The sequence below is a fragment of the Sus scrofa genome, chromosome 6 (assembly GCF_000003025.6).
Source record: "Sus scrofa isolate TJ Tabasco breed Duroc chromosome 6, Sscrofa11.1, whole genome shotgun sequence".
In the NCBI taxonomy this organism is placed as follows: domain Eukaryota; kingdom Metazoa; phylum Chordata; class Mammalia; order Artiodactyla; family Suidae; genus Sus; species Sus scrofa.
Genome location: NC_010448.4, coordinates 74,463,950 through 74,487,956, shown reverse-complemented (window position 1 = coordinate 74,487,956; position 24,007 = coordinate 74,463,950). Strand labels below are relative to the sequence as shown.

General features: G+C 49.9%; 1 protein-coding gene across 3 annotated transcripts in view; it reads right to left on the bottom strand.

The window, feature by feature from the left end:
* Positions 1,173-24,007, bottom strand: part of TMEM51 (transmembrane protein 51) — a 53,173-nt gene continuing 30,338 nt past the window's right edge. For all 3 annotated transcript variants that reach the window (XM_021093407.1, XM_021093406.1, NM_001244197.2), the window contains exons 2-4: positions 9,639-9,710; positions 4,534-5,095; positions 1,173-2,326 (exon numbers count right to left, since the gene is read on the bottom strand). In XM_021093407.1, coding sequence (XP_020949066.1) covers positions 1,918-2,326; positions 4,534-4,871 — 747 coding nt within the window. In that variant the 5' untranslated portion in view covers positions 4,872-5,095; positions 9,639-9,710 and the 3' untranslated portion in view covers positions 1,173-1,917. The remainder of the gene's footprint in view (positions 2,327-4,533; positions 5,096-9,638; positions 9,711-24,007) is intronic.

Below are 24,007 nucleotides of genomic sequence, written 5' to 3'. Positions count from 1 at the left end.
CAAGATGGCTGCTGAGATTCTTCCTTTTGGATGGGGTGGGATGCTCTTTCACAGCCCTGGGCCCAGTTAAGGCCCAAGAACAGGTGGGTGGCTTTTGACTTTTCTCCTCTGTCTCTGCCTTTGTTATATTTACCTCAAGAACAAAAACATGACGGAGAGAAAAGGAAGGGCTAGGGTCTTTCTTCAGTTTTTACCCTTAGAGCTTTTTTTTTGTTTGTTTGTTTCCCCTTGTAGTCCAAAGATGAAGGGCTCTGATAAATCTGAACCAGTGAGCAAAAACCATGCTTGTACCCTTGGGGATTTTTGAGGTGAAGGTGACCTGCTTTATTATTATTTTTTAATTCTTTTTTTTTTTTTGGTGGGGGGCCGCACCTGTGGCATATGGAGGTTCCCAGGCTAGGGGTCCAATTGGAGCTACAGCTGCTGGCCTACACCACAGCCACAGCAACTCGGGATCCTAGCAGTGTCTTCAACCTACACCGCAGCTCACGGCAATGCCAGTTCCTTAACCCACTGAGCGAGGCCAGGGACAGAACCCATATCCTTATGGATTCTTAACCGGCTGAGCCACAACAGGAACTCCTGCTTTGGTTTTGATACTGCAGATAACTTCCTTGCCTCTCTGCCTCTTTCTTGCACCCTGCCTTCTCCATGAGGACATGCTCACCCATGTCTGGCATGATCATACAGTTACCTAAGCCAGCTCTCAGGGGAGGAGATGTCATGAGGTGTTTAGACGGGCCGAAAGCTGCTGTCTAAATAACCAGAACTTTCTGTTGGGGATGTGGGTTGATGGGGAAAATCTCAGCTCTTGGGAGGCACAGGTTCTCATTCAAAGTCTAACAAAGCTCTTTGCACTGAGTGGTACTGTAGAGTGTTTAAGAACTCAGGCTCTGGAGGCCTGGGTTCAAATCCCAGCTCTGCCACTTAGCAGCGGTGTGACAGGGGCCCCTTTAATGAAACTGATTCTCTGTGAACTAACCTATAACATGGTAGTAAGACCTGGCTTGGGTACGGTTGAAAATGGGATGAATATGGGAAGTGCTTAGCACAGCGTCTGCCCTAAACTAAATGTGCAGTATCTATTAGCCAGTGTCACTCTCAGCAGGGAGGTTTCTCCCTCAGCAAATCCGTTTTGGAAGCGCCGCTAAAGTAATTCGGCACCAAGTATATGACATATAAAACATTTTATTACAAAAAGCTCAACTGCACGGCTTTAGAGGGAACAGAACATCTCATACAGCTTTTCCTTTTTTGCCATTTCACATGAGACGAGTAAAGTCGACCGATTAAAACGAGGATCTTGTGCATCCTCAGGCCTTGGGCCCTCACAAGAACTGATGGCATTAGGGGCTCTGAGAACCCCTCCCTCCACCCCAGGCCTCACCCCCATGTAATCCTCCAGCCTCTCGTTTTGCTTAACTCATGAAACGGGCCCATGTCCTTTCTACAAAGCTGGTCCTATCTCCTACCCACAGTTAGGGACGCCAGTGAGAGAGCAAAGGCATTAACTTGTTATCTTTTGGGAACCAAACTGTCCTAGTGGAAGCAAAACAAAACCAGACACACTAAACCAGCTGCTGGGTATCCTTTCCTAACTGGATTGAGGAGGGCTGTCCTGGACCATTCAGAGCTGAGCAAGAACAGGGAAGATGCTTGTGTGCCGAGTCCCTGGATGGGGTCACTGCATCCCGAGATCCAAGGCAGCAGCTCTTTCCGATGCACCTGCTACATGAGGGTCTGGGGACAGCAGAGTCGCTCCTAAATCCCAGAACCTCTCACCTCCCCCACCCCCAGGCCAAACTGCTAAGTACACATCCGGCCCCTCCGCTTCTCAACAGTGACTGTAGTGGCTTCATCTGGGGTCTGTTGGTGCAGAGGATGAGTGACAGGAGGGAACACGCCCGGGAGGGTCCGTCAGTCGGGAGGCCGGGCATCGGGGGCCTTCTCCTGGACCTCCTCGTACTGTGGAGGGGGAGTCAAAGGCTCGATGGATGGGGGAGGCACATTTTTGTCTGGCAGGTTGATCCTAAAGTCTTTGAGGTGCAGCTTTTCGGATTTTATCCTTCGAACTTTCAGCGGCTTCAGGCGTTTGGCCAGCTTGGAGTTCTGCCTGTCGGGGGGGTTCCCTGGGCTGGTCTCTATGTCGGCCCTAGTTGTGGTGGGGGTCGTCTCGTCCAGCCCCGTCAGAGACTCATAGGAGGGGAGAGAAATGCTCATCCTGGGGTTCTGGTCCGGTTCCCTCGCTTCCGAGTAATTCGTGTTCATCACTTCCTCGTAGCTGGGGACATAGTACCTTGAAGAGGCCTCCTCCTCCTCTTCCTGGCTGCGAGACAGTGAACACAGACACGGGAGGGTCAGCATGTGCTCAAGTCATTTAAGATCACAAGTAGGTGGACTCCAAATCCTGTGTTGCCACTGTGACCACACATCCCAGCCTTGCAAACAACAAGCTTGTGTCCAAGGAGTAGTAAAAGCTAACACTTCAACAATTGGCCATAAGTCAGGCACTATTCTAAGTGCCTATGAACCAATATCATCTTGCTAATGACACCATGGGGAAGGTGCAGATGGAGAAACCGATACCTCGAGGTAAAGTGATTTGGTCATACCTCTAGGAAGTGGGAGGGCAGGAAATGAATGCCACACTGTCAGCTACTACACCATATCATCTGGATGTTAACCGCCAACTCCCACCCCAACACACCTCGCCTTTAAGCCTCACACTGAACCACAAGCCAGCTGGGCTATTCTGATGCCCAGCTGGGGCTCCTTTGACCAAAGGCAGCAATGGACATGCATGAAACAGCTGCTGATCTGAAGCAAAATGGTTGTCCCTGGGTAGAGAAGGAACATCTGGACTATAAAATTTACAGGTATCTCAAATTAGTCTGTCCTCTTGTCTTCGAAGTTCACCATTAGACTCAAAGGCTAGGTCAGATCCTCAGCCTTACTCTCATTTGAAAGTCAGGGCAATTTTTACACTTTTTTTTTTTTTTTTTTTTTTTTGGCTGAACCCATGGCATGCGGAAGTTCCTGGGCCAGGGGTGGAACCCTCAACACAGCAGTGACCTGAGCCACAGCAGTGACAATCCCGGATCCTCCACCCACAGAGCCACCAGGGAATTTCTTTTCACACATTTATAGGGATTAATACCAACAGCCATTTTCCACTGTCTTACACTTGAACTTGTGTAGGAGATAATGGCCAACATCAGAAACCTCAAGGTTTATCTGGGTTTTCCTCTCATCTCCTTTAGGAAGGAACTTGTGAGCTCATGGCCAGGATGGGTAATGATAGGTGACGGATTTTCTCTGTTCTTCTTTCTATTCCCCAAGTTTTCTAGAATATGCAGGATTAACTTTTACTATCGGAAAGTCGCTTTAACTTTTCCAAAACTAAAAACAACTCCCGTCCTGCTATACAGACATACCTAGCAGAAAATTCAAACAACACAGAACACTCTAATGAAGAAAATAAAACTACCTGATATCTTTCCACCTGGAGATAATCACTGTTTGCATTCTGCTGTGTACCTTTTCAGATCCTTCTCTAATCCCCCAGCCACAACACTGGATGCAATAAAGCCCTTCCCAAGCATGCTGGGTTATAGCCTCCTTTTCTCAATGTGGTGGATACGGACCTGCATTATCAAATATAGATCCACAAGGGCTGTGTAGAACTCCACTGAATGGGCCTGTCGTACTTCAGCTTGACTGATGGATACTTAGATTGTCTCTAAGTTTCTGCTATTCTAAGTGATGTTTTGATGAACATAGGGGTACACACCCTTTTGTACTTGTGTGACGGTCTCCCAGAGATAAGCTCTTAGGAACAGAACTGACAGGTGCACGCATCTTTCATACGGGCTCTTAGTGGGAATGACCCTTCAGTAAGATCAATCAACACTCTCATCACAACCCATTTCCCTACAGATCTCCAACAGCAGGGGCACAGTCTATCTTGGCCAATGGCACAGTCAAAGAATGATGATGCCTTATTTTGGTTGTTTGCATTTCCTGACTAATAAGGTTGCATACCTATTGTTCGTGTGTCTATGAAATGCTTCTGTCCTTTGTCCCTTCCTTTGGAAGGGCTCTTTTTCTAACAGGGAAATCAATCTTTATCATATATTCCTCCATTTACCACCTGTCTTTTAAATTTCTTCATGGGATTTTTGGTCCAACCGAACACTGTTTCTCAACCTTTCCAACTCAAAGCATAAACACAGAGGACACTGGGGTGAATGGACAAGCAGCCAGCCCGGAGGCTCCGGTCACCCCAAGCACCATGCAGCACCCCCCCCCCCAGGAGGGTGTCCACATCTTGGTACCCCTGTAATCCATTCCTACCACATCATTTGCCAAACTTTGGGCTGGAAGGACAAAGTTATTTGTAACATGATAAACTGTCTCACAGAAGCCATAACAGGAGGAAGCCTCGTGGGCGAATGTGGTCTCATCCTCACTGGGCCCTGTGCGTGCGGCTGTGCATGTCCATCCCCCACTGGGAGAGGGCCAGCCGGTCCTCACCTGTCTTCCTCCTGGGCGTGAGGCTCGACCCCCGGCTGCTGGATGTGCGCCAGCTCCTCGCCTTGCCGCTGCTTCCTCTTGTCCCGGATGCTCAGGCAGATGGACAGCAGCAGGAGCATCACCCCAGCGCCCACCAGCACGTAGGCCACGGAGAAGGTCTTGCTCTTGAGGATGCTGCTCCCGATTTCTGTCTTATTGTTCCCCTGAGCGGTCGGCTTTTCAGAAGCACTGAACCCGGGGACCAAGTTCCACATGGCCATGATGACCCCGAGGACAAGCATCCCCAGGCCGATGGCGGTCAGCGCATAGTGTGAGCCATTGGCCTTGGACTGGGCCATCTTGCCAGGTGGGGCAGGGCAAGAGCCGGGGTCAAAGGAAGAAAATAAATAAATACAAAGCAGCAGCAGCAGCAGCAGCAGCAGCAACAACAACAAAAAACCCTTAAATGCCCTGAAGGAAAACCCTAGTGCCACACTAAGAAGACAGCAGTCAGACTCTGGTTTCAAGGGCTGGTTTCAAGCAGATGCGAGGCATCCCAGGTGGACCGTTGCGGCTGGGAGGTCTGCAAGGAAAGCAAGAGAGAGGCGTGAGGAAAATCAGTTCTGATTCAAGCCCGTTTGCGGAACACAGGGGCTGTCCTTTCGAAGGGGTTAAGGCACAGGACTGAGTCACGGGCCAGCAGGGCTGCCGCTGATGCATTCCACAGCTCTTACGCTTCTGCTGCTCCTGGGAGCCCGTGGCAGGAGGGCTGACCCGCCTACCCCAACCCGAAAAGGAAAAGCCAGACCTTTCCCTGCAGGGGCTCAGAAAGATCAAGCTGCAGGTCCCGCAAACATTTTGTGGGATTTCATGAAATGCGAGGAGAGGGGGCGACAGGCATGCCTGAGCCGTGATCAACAGTCATAAGAGGATCGCCTGGGCAGCCAGCTTCGGTCAGGGATACGACCCAGCCCAGGCAGGTGTTGTTCACCACCCTCAATGCCTCCCCGTTTGTTGCAGGAGAAAATCCGGGCTCCTCAGAGTCACCCTCACAGCTGGCTTAACCGGCCCTGCCCCTCCTGCTCATCTCACACCTTGTTCTCCTTTGAATACACCCTCCCTCCCCACACTCAGCTGCCCTTCTGTGTGTCCTGCAAGAACCCAGCAACTGCTGGGACGAGTCTTTCTCTTCTCGTGCCTACATCTTCTTCGCTGTGCTCCCGGAACACGGCAGGGACTCAAAAAATGCCTGCCGAACCCAATGAATGACAGGAACAGAGGCCAGGTGAAGCTGTCCTGCAAGATACACTTCTTTTCAGCCACATGGAAGTTTTGCTTTTCTTAAAGGGGCAGAAGCCCGCACATCCCGCACCTGAGCTGCTGTGCCCAGCTGGATGAGAAACCCTCCCCCTGTGAAACAGCTCAGACGCTTTGGGCTAAGGGAGCTGTCAGCCATCCTGGGAGCCCATAGCCATTTGCTGGCTGCAAGAGGGAGCCAGATAAGCCAGTGACCTCAGGGCTGAGCTTAGAACACTTTTGGGAGTTCCCTGGTGGTGCAGTGGGTTAAGGATCTGGCATTGTTGTGGCTCTGGTTACAGCTGTGGAGTGGGTTCGACCCCTGGCCCGGGAACTTCTGCATACCATGGGCACACACACACACACAAAAGAAAAAAAAAGAAAAAAAAAAAAAAAAAAAGGAAAAACTCTTTCAAGGGGCAGGAGGACCATGGAGCAAGGCTCCTGATTAATTCCTCCTCACATCCGTTATTCCTGCCACAGCAACTTTTGCAGGACAGTAAAACTTTGTGGCTGTTTAGATGGGCAAGGTCCTATTTGCAATTCTGCATTCTTTCCATTCCTTGCAAAAGGATGGCTAACCAGGCCACCTGAAATCTGATGCTGCAGAGAGATTTTGCTCATCAAGCAGCAGGCTCCACCTGAAACTGGCCGCTTGGTTCAAAAATACTCTAAAAATATTTGGGCTAACAGCTTTTATCGGCTTGAAGAACATTCCTCCTCCTCCTCTTCCTTCTTTTTTTCCCACACTCAACAAATATTTCTTGTGCATCCGCTGAGCGGTGTCAGGCACTGGAGAAACTGGCGAGCACGTTAAGGATCCGGGGGGCTTCCAGGCCAGCAGGAAAGCAGGCTATGGGGAATAACAAGGAAGTGGGAAGGGAGTATAGGAACTGTGGCATTCAGCACCCGGGTGTCCTAACTCGGGCTGGAGGGTGCATGCAAAGTCTCGGGGAGGGAAGCCGCACTTCACATGATAGGGTCTGCCCCCTGAATGTGCTGCACCACATGTGTAGACACGGGTGTGTGTGCACATACATGCCCCCACGAGCACATGTGCTGGTGTTTGAACGTGCACGCAGAGCTCTGAGCAGGAATCCCACTGGAGATGGTGGCAGTGAGACCAGCTGGGAACAGTCTCCTATTACACACAAGGCTCCCTGCTTCTCACATCGCTCATGGGCTGCAAAGGGAAGGGTGAAGGGGTTGGTAGCCCTAGGAAAGCACTGGTTCTGCCAAGCGGATCAGAGGCAAGGCCAGACTTGGTGGGCTCCGTGGTGGAGAGATGCAGCCTGGGGCTCATGCTGGAAGCAGGAGAGATGAGAACACCTGCCGAGTACCTGCTCCTGACCCGACAAAGAGCCCGGGAGGCTGATAAACCTCCTTATTAAACTAGTGATGGGGCCTTGTTACCCTTGCTGCCTCTTGTTCTCATGAATTCTCAATTCAAGCTTTGCCTTATGCTGGCACGTGAGTAGAAAAAACCCCCTGATGGGAGATATGGGCCAAGATGACAATGTCAGAAATAACACATTTTGGGCCTGTTAAATTGCCAATGACAGAAAACAGGCATTAATAGTGTGGGTGAGGGTGTGGGGACGGGCAATTTCACACAATTTTTCTGGATGGCAAGTTTTGGCCTTTGTGGATCAAAAGTTTCAAAAATGTTTATACCCTTAAGCTCTGTACCTCAAGGAATTATGTACAAGGCAAGGATATTCATTATAGCCTTTTTTTTTTTTTTTTTTTTGTCTTTTTGTCCATCTAGGGCCACACCCATGGCATATGGAGGTTCCCAAGCTAGGAGTCCAATTGGAGCTGTAGCCTCTGGCCTGCGCCACAGCCACAGCAACACCAGATCTGAGCTGCATCTGTGACCTACACCACAGCTCACGGCAACACCGGATCCTTAGCCCACTGAGCAAGGCCAGGGATTGAACCCACAACCTCATGGTTCCTAGTCAGATTCGTTTCCGCTGTGCCATGATAGGAACTCCTCATCATAGCTTTATAGTAGTGAGAAACTAGAAAGTACTTAAATAGCCAATAAGCTGGATCTGCTTGAATTAAAATATGGTACCATACACATATTAAATTATGGTCTCAAAGCAGCTAATGATACCTTTTAAATCAAACAACAGTTTAGGGTTTGGTGTGTTGCTCATTTTAATAGAACCCTATACATGGGTATGTATATATGAATATATAGGGGAAAAGGCTGAATGATCCTATTTCTGTTAAAATAAAAAAGAGACAATACATTTTCATACGTGCAAAGATGTGAAAATCTCAGACAAGGGGCATGTTCCAAACTTGTGCCAACGACTGCTTTTGAGGATGGAGGGAGCTTGGAAGTGTAACTTTTACTCTATTTCTGTTTTGTTTTGTTTTGCTTTGCTTTTGCTTTTTAGGGCTGCACCTGTGGCATATGGAGGTTCCCAGGCTAGGGGTTGAATAGGAGATACAGCTGCCAGCCTACACCACAGCCACAGCAATGCCAGATCCGAGACATGTCTTCAACCTATACTATAGCTCACAGCAACACCAATCCTTAACTCACTGAGCGAGGCCAGGGATAGAACCCGCATCCTCATGGATCCTAGTCAGGTTTGTTAACTGCTGAGCCACGAAGGGAACTCTCTTTACTCTACTTCTGTATATTGAACTTTTTACAGCCAGATCATGTTGTTGCAAGGCAGCACAGCTCAGTGGTTAAGTGTGAACTTTGGAACCAGGCTACCTGGGCTCCCATCTTCACTCTGTACCTCCCCAGCTGTGTGACCTTGGACAAGTTTCTTAACCTCTCTGTGCCTCAGTTGCCACAACTGTCAAATGGAGCTAGAAGCTCTCTTAGACTCACCTCACAGGGGAGTTAGGATAAGCAAACAAGTAAATGTACACAAAGTACCCAGAACAGTATGTGACCAGCTCGCAGTGAGTCCTTATACTGAGGTTTGTTACTGAAGATTATTTAAAGCCTGCATTCGCAACGGGGCAAGATCACCCACCAGGGGGAAAACACTGGCTCCTGGGGATGGTGCAAAATAATCGTGGCTATTATCATCGCTTGCGATCCTCCGCAGTAATATAAACAGATACCCAGCACACGAAGGGTGTTAAAATTTCATGGGGTGGGACGTGGGTGAGCATTGCAAAAGGAATGTCTGAAAAGACTCCTTGGAGAATGACAGTGGGGAGAAAAGGTTGAGAAACCGCTGAATGTATTATATTCAATTTCCAAACACTCAAATCCTACATACCGTGATGTTGGTAGTTATTTTCTCTGCGTGGTGCGATTAGAATGATTTTGATTTTCGTTTGCTTTCCTGGGAGGACAGAACTTGGGAGACAAAGGAATGTGTTGCTTTTCGCATAAGAACATGCAATAAAGGTGTATGTGTTTCGGGGTTCACAGCAGCGTGAGGTGCCCGGTGGTAGCTTAGAATTGTTCACGCTTCCTCTGGAGACCAGGAACTCGAAGGTTCACCGGGGTGGGGGTGGGTGGGGTGGAAACCCAGCTCCCTGAGGTACAGCTGGTGGCTATTTATCTTGTTTCTGGCTTGTTGACCCAGGCTATATTTAGCACGGTGTTCTTTCCCTTCCAAAAATATGGAAAGAAGCTAATTTTGTGCTTAGAGGATTTGGACCTCACAGTTTCCAAGACATCCCTAAAACAGAACAGCCTTGGTCCCAGTGCTGCCAGACTCAACCCAGGACCCAGGCACTGGATCCATCAGGGCTCTGGTTCAAGGAGGCTCTAAGGGTTGAGTGAGTGATCCTGTATCTGGGTTTTCAAGAGAAACTGTTAACGAGTTAAGAGAGGCACCTACCTGTGGTTACCTGGGGAGGCTCTGGGCAGGCCTGACAAGTCTTCATGCTAAAATCTTGAATTAAGGACCCACCTGTAAAAAACCAGAAATGCAGCCTTCTAAGTAAGCTGTGAGCATGTCAATTTGAGGTGCTCATGGGGGACGCACGAGTTGTCTTTGCTTCTTAGGGGGAGGCTACATGCAAGAAAAGATCAAAAGATGCCAAGATCCTGTACCAGAGTGCCGTTACAGAAGGATGACAATATGGTAGCTACAGTGACAAAATCTCTCCCCATTTTTTTTTCCATCTTACACAAGGGCTCCAGAGGGTACTTTTTCAGGTCATTTTATGAGGAATGTATAAGTTTGGCTCCAAAATCGACAAGGCAGGAAAGGAAAATGACAGGCCGATCTGATCTGCCAGCAAGAAACAAAAATCCTAAACATTAGCAGATGGAATCCAGCAAAGTGTTTTTTTAAAAGATAATAAATATATTAGGAGTTTCTTTGTGGCACAGTGGGTTTAGAATCCGGCATTGTCACTGCAGCGTCCTGGGTTAGCTGCTGCAGTGTGGGTTCAATCCCTGGCCCAGGAACTTCCACATGCTGTAGGTGTGGCCAAAAAAAAAAAAAAAAAGATAATCTCAAGTTGGATTTATCCCAAGAATGAAGAGCTGATTCAAGATCAGAAAACCAAATAAAGTCATGTCCCAGGAGAAAGGATAAACCATGACAGTGGCCGACAGTGCAGTTACTATCCAGTGGAGTACTATGCAGCAGATAAAAGGAATAAACTGTAGCTATATGCACCAGCGTGGACCTTTCTGACACATGTGAAGCTGAACAGGAAAACAAACTGCAGAAGAACACACACAGCATGATTCTATTTATATGAACTTCAAAATCAGGCAAAACTAGAGAATATATTGCTCTATTTTTGTAACATCAGGAAGAAACAGAAAATTATAAACCATAATTTAGGATAAGAGCTACCTCCCTGGGGAGTGAGAAATGATGTTGGGAGAGGAATAGTGAAGAGCACATGGGTGTTTATTATATTATTCCTTAAATTCACATATATCTTACATATACTCTTTTTTTTTTTTTTAGGGCCACGCCCTTGGCACATGGAAGTTCCCAGCCTAGGCAGGCTAGGGGGTTGAATCATGCAGCCGCCAGCCTACGTCACAGCCACAGCAATGTCAGATCCAAGCCGCTCGTGTGACCTACACCACAGCTCACGGCAACGCCGGATCCTTAACCCACAGAGTGAGGCCAGGGATCAAACCCACATCCTCATGGATACTAGTCGAGTTCGTTATGACTGAGCCACAGTGGGAACTCCTTATATATACTCTTTTGGTTGGCTAAAATATTTTGCAGTAGGAGACTCTAAAAGTCCATCAATGTCTTTCCATTACTCTTAGCATCAAATCAAAACTCCTCTGCCATGGCCTTCAAAACCCACCAGGCTGGAACGGACTCTTGCCTCCCTCCTATCTTATCTCTTGGCTCACCAACCCTCAGTGGCTTCTTTTCTGCTTCTAGTCACACCAAGCACATCCTGCCCCAGGCCTTTGCACTTACTTTCCTGATACCTGAAACTGTTCCATCTGTCTCTCTCGTATGTCCACTTCTCAACTACCTCAGTCTCTCAGCTAATGCCACCTCCTCAGCAAGGACTTCTTTTTTTTCTTGCCATTTCTAGGGCCGCACCTGCAGCATATGGAGGTCCCCAGGCTAGGGGTCTAATCGGAGCTGTAGCTGCCGGCCTATACCAGAGCCACAGCAATGCTGGATCCGAGCCGCATCTGCAACCTACACCACAGTTCACGGCAACGCCAGATCGTTAACCCACTGAGCAAGGCCAGGGATCCAACCCGCAACCTCATGGTTCCTAGTCGGATTCGTTAACCACTGAGCCATGACGGGAACGCCCAGCAAGGACTTCTCTAACCACCCTTTATAATGTCCCCTTCCTCACCCAGCTACGCTCAAGCCCCAAGCTTAGGTCCTTATGACATTGCTTCCTGAGGGTGGATGGTGGTACCTCGGTCTAAGATAGCCTTGTTTTGCTTTCTTTTTGCCTCCTTGTCTCCCCCACTGGTGTATAAACTCCCCGAAAGAAAGTCTCCTCTGCCTTGTCTATCTGTTTGCCCAGCGCCCAGCACCCAGTACCCAGCATCACACGGCAAGAACAGAATGGATGCTTGGTATCTCTTCATAGAATGAATAAATGACGGTCTAGCAAGTTACAAAGTTTAACTGGTGTTCCATATCGATTAGGGGAAAATGCCTCGTCCAAGGCTGGCCCTGAGGGGGAAAGGATTAGATAAAACTAATCAGGATACCCAAAGCTTGTATCCATATGCAAATGATTTGCCAGCAACAAGGGAAAGGCACCTAGGTTAAATGGGACTTCCATTCTGACCTGAGTGTGAGATTCTATCAATAGTCTCTGGTCGGGGGAGCTCCCAGGTGGCCTAGTGGGTTGGGGAACCGGCATCACTGCTGTGGCTTGGGTCATTGCTGCGGCTCAGGTTCGATCCCTGGCTCAGGAATTTCTGCATGGCCAAAAAAAAAGAAAGAAAGAAAGAAAGAAAAAAATTCCCTGGTGGGTTCGAGGTTTCAGATGGCCCCTGGTCTTCCCACAAGGTAGAAGTGGGCAGGGCTGACAGCCCTGAATCTGTTCCGCCCAACCTGGGCAGCCGCTGTCTTTACTCCCACCAACATCTTTGGCCAACTACAGCCAGAGCCAGGGGGTTCCCGGGGGACGGGGGACGGGCTGTCCCTGGGGAAAAGCAGGCACGGCTCTGACCACAGGGTTGCTCACCTGGCTGGGGGTTACTCCCACCCACCCACACGTGGCCTGGAGTCTCTCTGAATCTAACAGAAAGACCGCGATTTCAATCAAACAGAAAACAGCACTGCTCTGGCTGAAACAGGGCAGAGGGTTCCAGGGGCTCACGGGCAAGCCTCCCCATGCCCTCCTCTCGCTGAATCCCGGCAATTCTACGGAACACAGTTTTAGAAACCAGGGCACTGATTTAGACCCTCCCGTGGCCTTGGAGCTCCAACCTCTGGCCCCCAAAGGCACAGTTCCTGAAGCATCCAGCCCAGCCGGCTGGAGGAGGGAAATCTCAGCAGTCAGAGGTGTCTGGCAGCAGCACCAGCCCAGCGACAAAGGGGCTCCTTGACCACTCTCCCTGCACCCCGACCTCTCCCTGCCAAGCTGCATAACTGGGAAAGGGATCCCTGGGCTCCATTCGCAGGGAGCCAGGCTGTGCTGCATCCCCGTCACAAAGGAGGAATTCAGTGGGGCCCTTTCGGCCAAGTTTGAGCCCACAGTCAACTTTTGTCCCATGCCATGGGGAGGGGACGGGGGCAGGAAGAAAGGCTCTGAGCTACCTCAGCCGCTGCCTCTGTCCCGCTTGGGATTTTCAGGCCATCAGCCGAAGAGTCCAGGTCAAAGGGTGTCAGGTTCCTGTTCTTTTAGAACAGGTCCTTGTAGACTGTGCACTCAGGAAAAACTGTGCAAATGAGTCATGAGGGTAGAGGAGAGGGGAGGGGGGCTGCCTGAGCCAGCGGGGGCTGAAGGGAAAAAGAAAATCAAAGGCTGTTGAGCAATCTGCCAGGCAGAGGGATGATCAGAGTAGGAACAGGGAGAGCAGGAAACAGGCACCCCTTCTAAAGGCAGCCAAGCTGAGTCTCAGAGAGGGTAAGTCATTTGTGCTAGGTCACACAGCTGTAAGCAACCGAGTCAAGATTCACAGTCACATCTAGCTGACCTTGAAGCCCACCTCCTCTCCCTTGCACCATGCCAGCCCCCACGAGGCCGAGTCCCTGTGGGCCACTCCCCGGGTGGGACCTGCAGGCCAGAAAAGGGCAATGCACAGCTCACCCCAGAGACACCTCATCACCAAAGCATGAGGGGTAACAGGTGTGCATTTCTTCTTTTTTTTTGGCCATGCCTGTGGCATTAAATTCTCAGGCCGGGGATGGAACCCAAGCCACCAGGGACAACAACAGATCCTTAACATGCTGTGCCACCAGGGAACTCCCAAGTGTGCATTTATTTTTATTTTGATTTTTTGCTTTTTAGGGCCGCACCTGTGGCATATGGAAGTTCCCGGGCTAGAGGTCGAATCAGAGATACAGCTGCCAGCCTACACCACAGCTCACGGCAATGTGGATCCTTAACCCACTGATCAAGGCTAGGAATCAAACCCACATCCTCATGGATACTAGTTGGGTTCTTAACCTGCTGAGCCACAATGGGAACTCCAAAGCTGCCATTCTTCTTCTTTTTTTAAATGGCTGCATCCCAGTCAGAGCTGTGACCTACACCAAAGCTGTGGCAATGCCAGATTCTTTACTGTGCCAGGCTGGGTATCGAACCCACACCTCCGTAGAGACCTGAGTGGCTACAGTTGGATTCTTAACCCACTGCACCAGAGTGGGAACTCCATCTTTTCAAATGGCTTTTTAAAGAGTTTGATTCCAATAATTTCCAGTTCCCTACTATGTGCCAGGGGCTTTGGGGGACACACAGTGTCTGAGACACTTTTAGAATCCAGCAGGAAGACAAGTGATTCCTCCTCTAGAAGGGAAGAGGGAACATGTGTTAAATGCCGACTCTGCGCCAGACCTTCTGCTGAGCTCTTTCCATGTATAGTCATTGAGTAGCTATTAGTTCTATTTATAGATAAGGATGCTGAGGTTCAGAGAGGTAAAGTAACTGGTCCACAGTCACACAGTTAGCATGAGGCAGGAGTATGGGTATGTCTGATTCTAAAGCCCTTCCTTTTTTTTTTTTTTTTTCTTTTTGCACTTTAGTGCTGCGGGTGCGGCATAAGGAAGGTCTCAGGCCCAGGGGCTGAATCAGATCTACAGCTGCCGGCCACAGCCACAGTCATGGCCACAGCCATGCCAGGTCTGAGCTGAGTCTGCAACCTACACCATAGTTCACGGCAATGCTGGATCCTTAACCCACTGAGCAGGGCCAGGGATTGAACCCGCATCTGCATGGAAACTAGTCGGGTTCATTTCCACTGAGCCACAATGCGAATTTCCTAAAACCCATGCTTTTCACCACTAAGCAGTACTGCCAAGATAGGGCATGTAAAGAGTGTGAAATAGGGAGCCTCCTGAAAGAGTGACTGATTCATTCTGCAGGGGGCGGGAAGGAGGAGGACAAAGCAGAAGCTGTGCAGGGCAGTAAACTTCCCTTGGGTGGAGGGTGGGGGCAGGAGAAGACGAAGCCTGAGAAACTGCACAGAGATGGGAGAGCAGACACCTCCCAGGATACACCGCCTCTTGCAGCGAAGAGAGGCAGCTTCCCCTCCCCAACGTAAGACACTGTGAATTTTACAAGACTTGGCATCTCTAGTCTCTTGCTAATCTATTAAGTGTTGGTGAAATTAAAGATGACAAGTTCATTCTGAAGACTCTGGGAGCCATAAACAGAAGGAGCAGGTTAACAAACCAGTATCTTTTCTTCAGGAGCTTGACCTGGTGTCTTTCTCTAAGCAAGTGGCTGGCACGTGACCCTCATTGCAGGGCAGGCACTGGGGATCCGATCTCCAGGGCTTTCGCCACACCCAGTATATCTTGGGAAATACGACATCTCTGTGTGTTTCCTTGCCAGGACGGAGCCTGTGGGATGCAGGACAGCAGCCAGAGCCCCCGCCACCATCAAAGCAAATCTACCACCTTGATCCTTCTCCAGGATCTGGGGAGCAAGGCTGAGCACAGGCGCTGACCACTCCCCCAGCCTCCCCAACCCCCACCCCCAGCCCCCAGTCAGCAACAGAAACACCTGCTGCCACTTCCTGGATGCTGACTGTGCTGGGCTCACACTAAGAGCTTTGCACAGGTTAGCGCGTTTGTCCTGCCCAGTGACTATGCAAGGGAGGTACCCACCTCTGGTCCACATTATCACTGAATACACTATTTTTTTTTTTGTCTTTTTGCCTTTGCTAGGGCCGCTCCCGCGGCATATGGAGGTTCCCAGGCTAGGGGTCTCATTGGAGCTGTAGCCGGCAGCTTAACAGCAACATGGGATCCAAGCTGGATCTACGACCCACACCAGAGCTCACGGCAACACTGAGAGGTTGAGAAACTTGCCCCAGGTCTCACAGCTTACAGGGGGTGGCCCCGAGCACCTTGTTCAGACCTTCCTCATCCAGAGGCAACAGAAAACCAGCCTCTCAGCCAAGCTTGAGTAACCGATGGGCACGAGGAAGAAGTTAAGTGAGATGTCAGAGCCGACCTTCCAGGGACCAGGAGTGCAGATATCTGAGTTGGGGGCGGTGAACTGAGGCCCTGGGGCATGGGGGGGAGCGCACCCCACCTCACTGCACACCCCACCCCCAGGTCAGGGTGCTGGCTGCTGGACACCTTCTGGATACATTGTTTGTCCTTGGCAGGTGGCCGCTTTGGACACCAACTCGATTCATTTGGCTTCTCCTCCTCAAGAGGCATTTTGCAGCACAAAGTAGAGGAGGGCAGAGGGGGCGCGTCTAAACCAGGGACTCTGGAGGGTGTCTGCAAGGACCAATTCCACCCACCACGTGATGGGCTGATTCTCAGTGTGGACTCCAGCCCAGAGGCTGTGTCTGCATCTCAGCTCTGTGACTTTGTCATCACCCAGCTGGCTGAATTCTTACCTCTGTCGCTGGCATCTACCTAGCTGGGCTCTGGGTGTTAAGAGCTCAAAGTTTTGAGTTACAAGTACTTATTTGTGCACTCAACACACTATTTTTTTTTGTCTTTTTGCCTTTGCTAGGGCCGCTCCCGCGGCATATGGAGGTTCCCAGGCTAGGGGTCGCATTGGAGCTGTAGCCGGCAGCTTAACAGCAACATGGGATCCAAGCTGGATCTACGACCCACACCAGAGCTCACGGCAACACTGGATCCTCAACCCACTGAGCGAGGCTAGGGATCGAACCCGCAACCTCATGGTTCCTAGTCGGATGTGTTAACCACTGCTCCATGACGGGAACTCCTCAACACACTCTTCCCTGAGCATCTACCATGTGCCAGGGCCTGCTGAGTGCTGGGGACAGAGGAATGAATAAAACAGACAGAGGCCTTGTCCCACAGACCTCACAGACCAGACCAGCCTAACAGGGAATATGCTATAGAACGTTAGATGGGGGCCTAAGCTGGAGAAAGGTTATGATGCTGGGCTGGGCAGGAGGGAGAGCTGGCCGTGCTGATTGCAGCTCTGGTGGTCAGGGAACACAGTCACGGAGAAAGGGATCTTGGAGCAGAAATCGAGGCAAGGCTTCCAAGGAACCAGGCAAAGATCTAGGAGAAGGGTACTTCCTTCCGGCAGGGGGACCCACAGAGGCCATGTCCAGGGACAGGAAAGCTGACCTATCAGTGAGTGAAGGCGTTAAGGGCCTTCTCCTGGTGCCTGGTGCCCATCAGGGAACACTACTCTAATGAGCTGTCATTGACACAACTGTGGAGGCAGGGGAGCAGCCATCCTCATTTAAAGAGGCCCAGAAGGGGTGAGGGGTGAACTCAAGGCTATGCCCACTGGGGACAGAGAAGAATCTGGATCCCAGTCTAGGGCTCTGTGTGACTCACCACCCTGTCTCAGAATTTGGGAAAAGGCATTGGGAGGCTGAATAAGGGCCCCCAAAGACATCCAGATGTTAATCCCCGGAATTTGTGGCTGTTATTTTATACGGCAAAGGAACTTTTCAGATGTGGTTAAATCAAGGATCACGAGATGAGGAGTGTAGCTGGGGTTATCCAGGTGGGTCCAATTTAATTAGGTGCCCTTATAAGGGGGAAGCAAAAAGTCAGCGGAGGAGGAGGCAGGAAACGTGATGATGGGAGGAAGGAGTGTGGCGAGAGGAGGGGTCACAAGCCAAGGAAAGCAGGCGGCCTCGAGGGCGGGGAAGGTCAAGGACCTAAATTCCACCCTAGGGCCTCGCAAGGAACCAGGCCCTCGAATATCTTGACCTTACCTAGCCCGTGAAACCGATGATAGGCTTCTGACCTCCAGAGAGAGGTAAGAGAGTAAGTCTGTGTGGTTTTCAGCCCCCAAGTTTGGGGTAATGCCTTACAGCAGCCACAGGAAACCAATACAAGCAGCGCCAGAGTTCACATCTTTCTATGGCACCTGCCCACACACAGACTCCTCACTTATTCTGATAGGTGGTTTCACTGGCCATGGTTTTTTACTCCTGATAAAACCAATCACTTGGTGAATTTTGCCCCCATTCCTCATGGGGCCAGTCTGGAGGGAGGCTGGGCCACCCGGCACTCCTCAACCTGGTTTACAAGTTAACCCATGATTCTGCTCGCAAGCCAAGTCTGCATCTGTTCTGACTTGGCTGGGGTAGAAACTCTGATAAAAGGCAGGCACTCTCGTGCTTTATCAGCATGCTCTCCTGGTGGCTTAAAACTGCAGTTCCTAAACCCTTAGGACAAAAACGAGGCTGATGTTTATTTTACGTGGCCCTTCTATGAGGGGTTTTAAACCAAAACCAGGGGTGTGTAGAGGCGGCACACAGACCTTTGCGGGATGAGGATCCTGCAGGACCAAAGCCCTCCCTGTTCCCAGGCCTTTATCAGACTGGCCCCGATTCTGGAGATGAGGTCACAGTTTGAGAAAGTTTATCCTGCCCATATCTGGACATTTTCTTTTTTGGCTACAGCAACGCTGCTTCCATAGAAGTGGTTCCCAAACCCTCTGCCAAGAGCCCTTTAGGAACCCAGCTGAGCAGTCCCACCCTCTCCGCACCCTCTGCTCCACTTTCCACCTGTGACTCCTACTTGAAGCATTTTAGCCAGAGCTCCTTTCTTGAGCCCCCTCGTCTCCTCCTACTTCTGATTTAGGAAGTCACCTGTCACACAATTCTTTTTCCAATGGTTATGTTTTGGAGCTGCAGCATCAACCGTGAACATTCCCTAAGCACTTACCAAGTGCCAGGCACTGTGCTGGGTGCTTGCCACACATTTATTAATAGGACTAATATGTACAATTATTATTTCATCTATAAGATTTAGTGAGTTTTATGTTAATACTTAATGATTTATTATTACTATTTAATATCCTTCTGAAAATTTTTAAAAGATTTTTATTTTTTATGTTATGGTTGATTTACAATGTTCTGTCAATTTCTGCTATACAGCAAAGTGACCCAGTCATATGTACATATGTATATATATACATTCTTTTTCTCACATTATCCTCCACCATGTTCCATCACGTTCCATCACAAGTGACTAATAGTTCCCTGTGCTACGCAGCAGCATTGCAATGTTTAGCCACTCCAAATGTAATAGTTTGCATCTACTGACCCCAAACCCCCAATCCAGCCCAGCTTCTCCCCTTCCCCCTCGGCAACCACAAGTCTGTTCTCCAAGTCCATGAGTTTGTTTCTTCTCTGTGGTTATATTTTAATCCATTATTTACTATCTTGTTTAAATGTCCCCACAATTCCAATGGAAAGTTTCTAGGATAAGCCCTGTTTCACAAATGAGGAAACTGATGTTCAGAGAAGTTAAGGTACCTACACAAAGTCACACAGCGAATGGCAGGGCAAAGATTCAAACTAGCTGTGTCTGACTCCAGAGCTAGCACACGTCACCACCCACTGCTTTCCAGTCCCCAGGCTTTGACACAGAGCCCCACCCCCCACCATGGCTGCTGGAAGGTCTCAGCCCTTCCTGGGCCGACCTCAACCTCTGTGACCATAACACAGAATTCCTTGTTCTCCTTCCTGTCATTTCTCCTCCATGAAAACCAGCTTCCAGAGTTCCTACTGTGGTGCAGTGAGTTAAGAACCCAACTGCAGTGACTTGGGTTGCAGCTGTGGCTCAGATTCAATCCCTGGCCCAGGAACTTCCATATGCCATGGGTGCAGCCATAGGAAAAAAAAAAAAAAAAAAAAAAGGAGCCAAAAGCCAACCTCCCCTGTGTGAGTCACTCAGTCCCCTGCAACCCTGATACTCATCTAGACATACTGTAAATAATTGACACTGGGATGTTTAATCATAAAACTGGAGCTGAGGTTTAAAACAGGGCAGCCTGCAGTAGAGGGGAAGGCGCGAAAGAGCTCATGGAGGTGGGCTTGCGCTGGGGGGCTTGGCACGTCTTTCATGCTGGGAAATCAAACAGACAAACACCAGCCCTGGCTGAGTGCTTACGACCTCCACGGCGTCACCAGCGCTTCCCAACATCTTTCCCTTTTTGCGCCCAGCAGCCCACGAGGAAAGGGCTACTGGAACCCCTGCCTGACAGAGGGGTTTGGAGATCCCTCTGGGTGCAGTGGTGATTAGGACAGCAGTGACCTCAGAGAGTTGAGGGGTGAATGTTTTAACCATGTTTAAGTGTACAGTGGTAGGTATACAGTAAGTGCCAAGACATGGTACGGCAAGGAAAGGTTGGGATTTGGACGCCCCCAGCCTGTTATGGACCTACACTCACCACCCCCTACTCCGGGTTTTTTTTTTTTTTTTTTTTCTCTTGTCTTTTTAGGGCTGCACGTGCAGCAAATGGAGGTTCCCAGGCTAGGGGTTGAATTGGAGCTGTAGCCGTTGGACTATGCCACAGCCACAGCAATGCCAGATCCGAGCCAAGTCTTCGACCTACACCACAGTTCATGCCAACACTGGGTCCTTAACCCACTGAGTGAGGCCAGGGATTGAACCTGCATCCTCACGGATACTAGTTAGATTCGTTTCTGCTGAGCCATGACAGGAACGCCTCCCCCAGGTTTTAAAGTCTCCTGGGACTTTCTTTGCAGCCAACAGGTGATACTGAAGTGGTCTCAGCATCTACAGATAAGCCCCATGGAACTGCTGAGGTGCAAAACGATTTCTCAGGGGCCTCAGAGGGCACAGTTGGCTGTTTTTCTCTCTGCCATCTGATCCATAAATGCCCATCAGGACCCAGCTGAGTGCTAGGAAAGCTGGTGACCTTTTCAGGGATGTGGCAGACACAGCTGGCTGAGGCGAGATGTCACCTGGAGGGCACAGCTCACCTCCTGATTTTTTTTCTGCTAACAATGCTGGAGAGAGAGAAGGTGACAGCTCACTAGCCTGATACTCGGTAGGAAGGTTTTGTTTTGCCTGCTCATGGTTCCCAATTGCCACTCTTCTTTTTCTCTGTTAAGAAAACTCCTGATGCTCAGTTTTCTGTAGTTTCCCAGTACAAAGACAGCATTATCCAGCCTCTTGGGCAGCTAGCTGTGCCATATGACTAAGTTCTGGCCAATGGGATACAAGGAGAATGTGTGTATCAGGGGAGGGGGACATCCAGGAAGGGTTCTTAAATGGAATGGACATGTCTCTCCTCCCCCACCTCCTCCCTTCTATTGGCAGTGATGCAGGTATGATGGCTGGATCTCAGCAACCATGCTGAAGCATGAGGCAGAGGATGGCAGAGTAATAAGATAGAAGGAGTCTGGGTCCCTAGTAATCAGAGAGCTAGCCTCTCAGCCCTGGACTGCTGACCTCTCTTTACATGAGAGAAAAATACAGGTTTTATTTTATTGAATTTACTGTTGCTGAGGGCTTTCTGTTACCTCAATCAGCCCAGACCTGGTGAATGGCAAGCGTGAATTTCTTTGTAAGACTCAATATGGGCTTTCAGAGAAAGCCTGAGCCACAGGGGTGGGGAAAGAAGGCAGCCTGGGCAAAGAAACTGAGATGTCCTCAGGTAGAGAAGAAGGTTCCCAGAGAGCATAGGTTCCAGGTGGTGTCAAACAGGGAGGGGCAGTGATCAGCCTCTCGGTCCCTAGAGAAGTTCAGAGGATGCTGTTGTTTCACCTGCCCAGTGACCTCCTACTCCTGGTGGAACAGCGCCCTGCTGTTCCTTTGCCAGGGCCTCCCTACTCCCAGTCCAGGTGCTTGACCTGAACTCTGGCTCCAGGGGTGGGCACATGTCCCAGGTATAGCAACTCAGGGCATTCTATGCCCCTGGGATGGTTGTCCCAGGGAGAAAAGATTAAATGGAAGGAGGATTAAATGGGGGAGGGAAGAGAAAAGAAAATGAAGTAATAACGGCAATAATGAAACTAGAGAGTGACCCTGCAAGGACCATAGCTGTTTTGAGGTGGCACAAATTAAAGGCTGGATTAAACCAACCTGAGCTGAGGCTCAGCACCTCCACCTACTACCCAACAAAGAAATGCTGGTCCCCAAACTGCACCACACCCCAGCCACAAGAAGCCACAGAGATGTGTGGCCAGTGCAATCCCAGGCTGGATGTGGTAGGGATGGACTGATGGCTGCTCAGCTCCACTGGGCAGTGCAAGTGACACCAGTCACACGCAGGTGGATGCTGGGGTGGCCGGTGGGAATTTGCTGCATGCAAGAGCTGCACTGCCTAATATAACGGCCACCTATCATGTATGGCTGATAAGCTCTTCAAATGTGGCTGGGCTGTGCTGAGATACAAACCAGATTCCAAAGACTTTGTGGGACAAGAAGAGCTCGTGAACATTTTTATTTAATTCCATGTTGAAATGATCTATTTCAGATATACTGAGTTAAGTAAAATATATGATTAAAATTAACTCAGTCTGTTTCTTTGTACCTTTTAAAAAATGCGGGTACCATTTTAAATTACAATTTTTATTTTATTTATTCTTTATTTGCTTTTTAGGGCCATACTGTGGCATATGGAGGTTCCCAGGCTAGGGGTCTAATAGGAGCTGTAGTCACTGGCCTACACCACAGCCACAGCCACGCAGGATCCGAGCCCCAGCTGTGACCTACACCACAGCTCACGGCAACGCCAGATCCTTAACCCACTGAGTGAGGCCAGGGATCAAAGCCGCAACCTCATGGTTCCTAGTCGGATTCATTTCTGCTGCACCACAACGGGAACTCCACAATTTTTAGTTTAAATTTAAAATGACAAGGAGTTCCCATTGCAGGTCAGTGGAAACGAACTCGACTAGTATCCATGAGGATGCAGATTTGATTCCTGGCCTTGCTCAGTGGGTTAAGGATCCAGCATTGCCACGAGGTACGGTGTAAGTCTCAGACTTGGCTTGGATCTGGCATTGCTGTGGCTGTGGCGTAGGCTGGCAGCTGTAGCTCTGATTTGACCCCAGCCTGGAACCTCCATATGCTGCACCTGCAGCCCTAGAAAAAAAGTAAAAATAAAAATTACAGATGGGGCTCACATTCTACTTCCATTGGGCAGAGCTGTTCTGAAATGTCAGCTCTCAAGGGTGGGCATTTCTTTCTGCTTTGTCTGCTGCTTCCTCTCAGTCCTAGAACAGGCCTGGTCCACGTGGGAGGAGCCAAATAAACATTCACTGAATGAATGAAAAGCGTGCCATAGTTATCATGGGATTTAACGAAAGAACCCGTAGTTGACCTAGTGAAGCTGTGGAAAATAGATGGAGTCTGTTGGACCTCTGTTCAATTTGGTACTCTCCTGGCAATGCACTTCACCTCCATGAGCCTGTTTCCACATCTGTAAAAGGGAGACGCTGCTTCTGAGGATCCAGTGATGTAATGGGTGCCAGGTCTGCTGCTGCTGCCATGTGGGGGTGGGGGGTGGGGGGAACCTGGGGAGGCGAGAGGCTGCAGGGCTCTGCTGAGGAGCTGTGGCTATCTGAGGATGATAAATCTAAGTTACCCACCAGGTTGTGGCCTCCAGCAGCTGCTAAGAGATTTATTCCCACCCAGAAGTGCCTCTATTGCTCCGGTGCTGGAACCACAGCCCGTTTCCCCATCCAGACAGGCAGCAGTGGCTTGGAGAGTCGGTGTCAGGTGTGACTGGGGACCAGGGGAGGCACGCTCCGTGGGGACCTGGAATGGCCTTGATTAGGAACCTCCAGGGTGACCGGACAGGCTGTTCCATGGGGCTTCTCAGAGGCTTATGCATCTGTGTTTCAGATGCGCTCCACGGGAACATTAGGCTCTTCCCGAGGAAGAGGGAAGCGGCTGCAGTAAAATCCAGCAGGGGATTCACAGGTCAGGTGGGAGGCTTGGGACCAGTGACGGTCCATTAACTGACTGTCAACATGGGTGAAAATCTGATAAACACCTCCAGACACTTCCTGGAGAAGGGCTGTGTTAGTCTCCTGTTGCCACTGTAACACAGTTCACAAATTTAGTGGCTTAAAGCAATGCAAATTCATTCCCTTTATGGTTCTGGAGGTCAGAAGTCTAAATCCGAGGTGTCCGCAGAGCTGCATTGCTTCTGGAAGGTTTAAGAGAGAACCTGTTGCCTTGCCTGCATTCCTTGGCTCCTGGCCCCTTCTTCCACCTTCCAACCTCTGCTTCTTTCATCACATCTCCTCCTCTGACTCTGACCCTCCTGCTTCCCACTTAGAAGGATTCTTGTGACTACATCATGCCCAGTTGGATAAGGTGAATCTGCTGAGGCCCTTTCCTCACATAAAGTA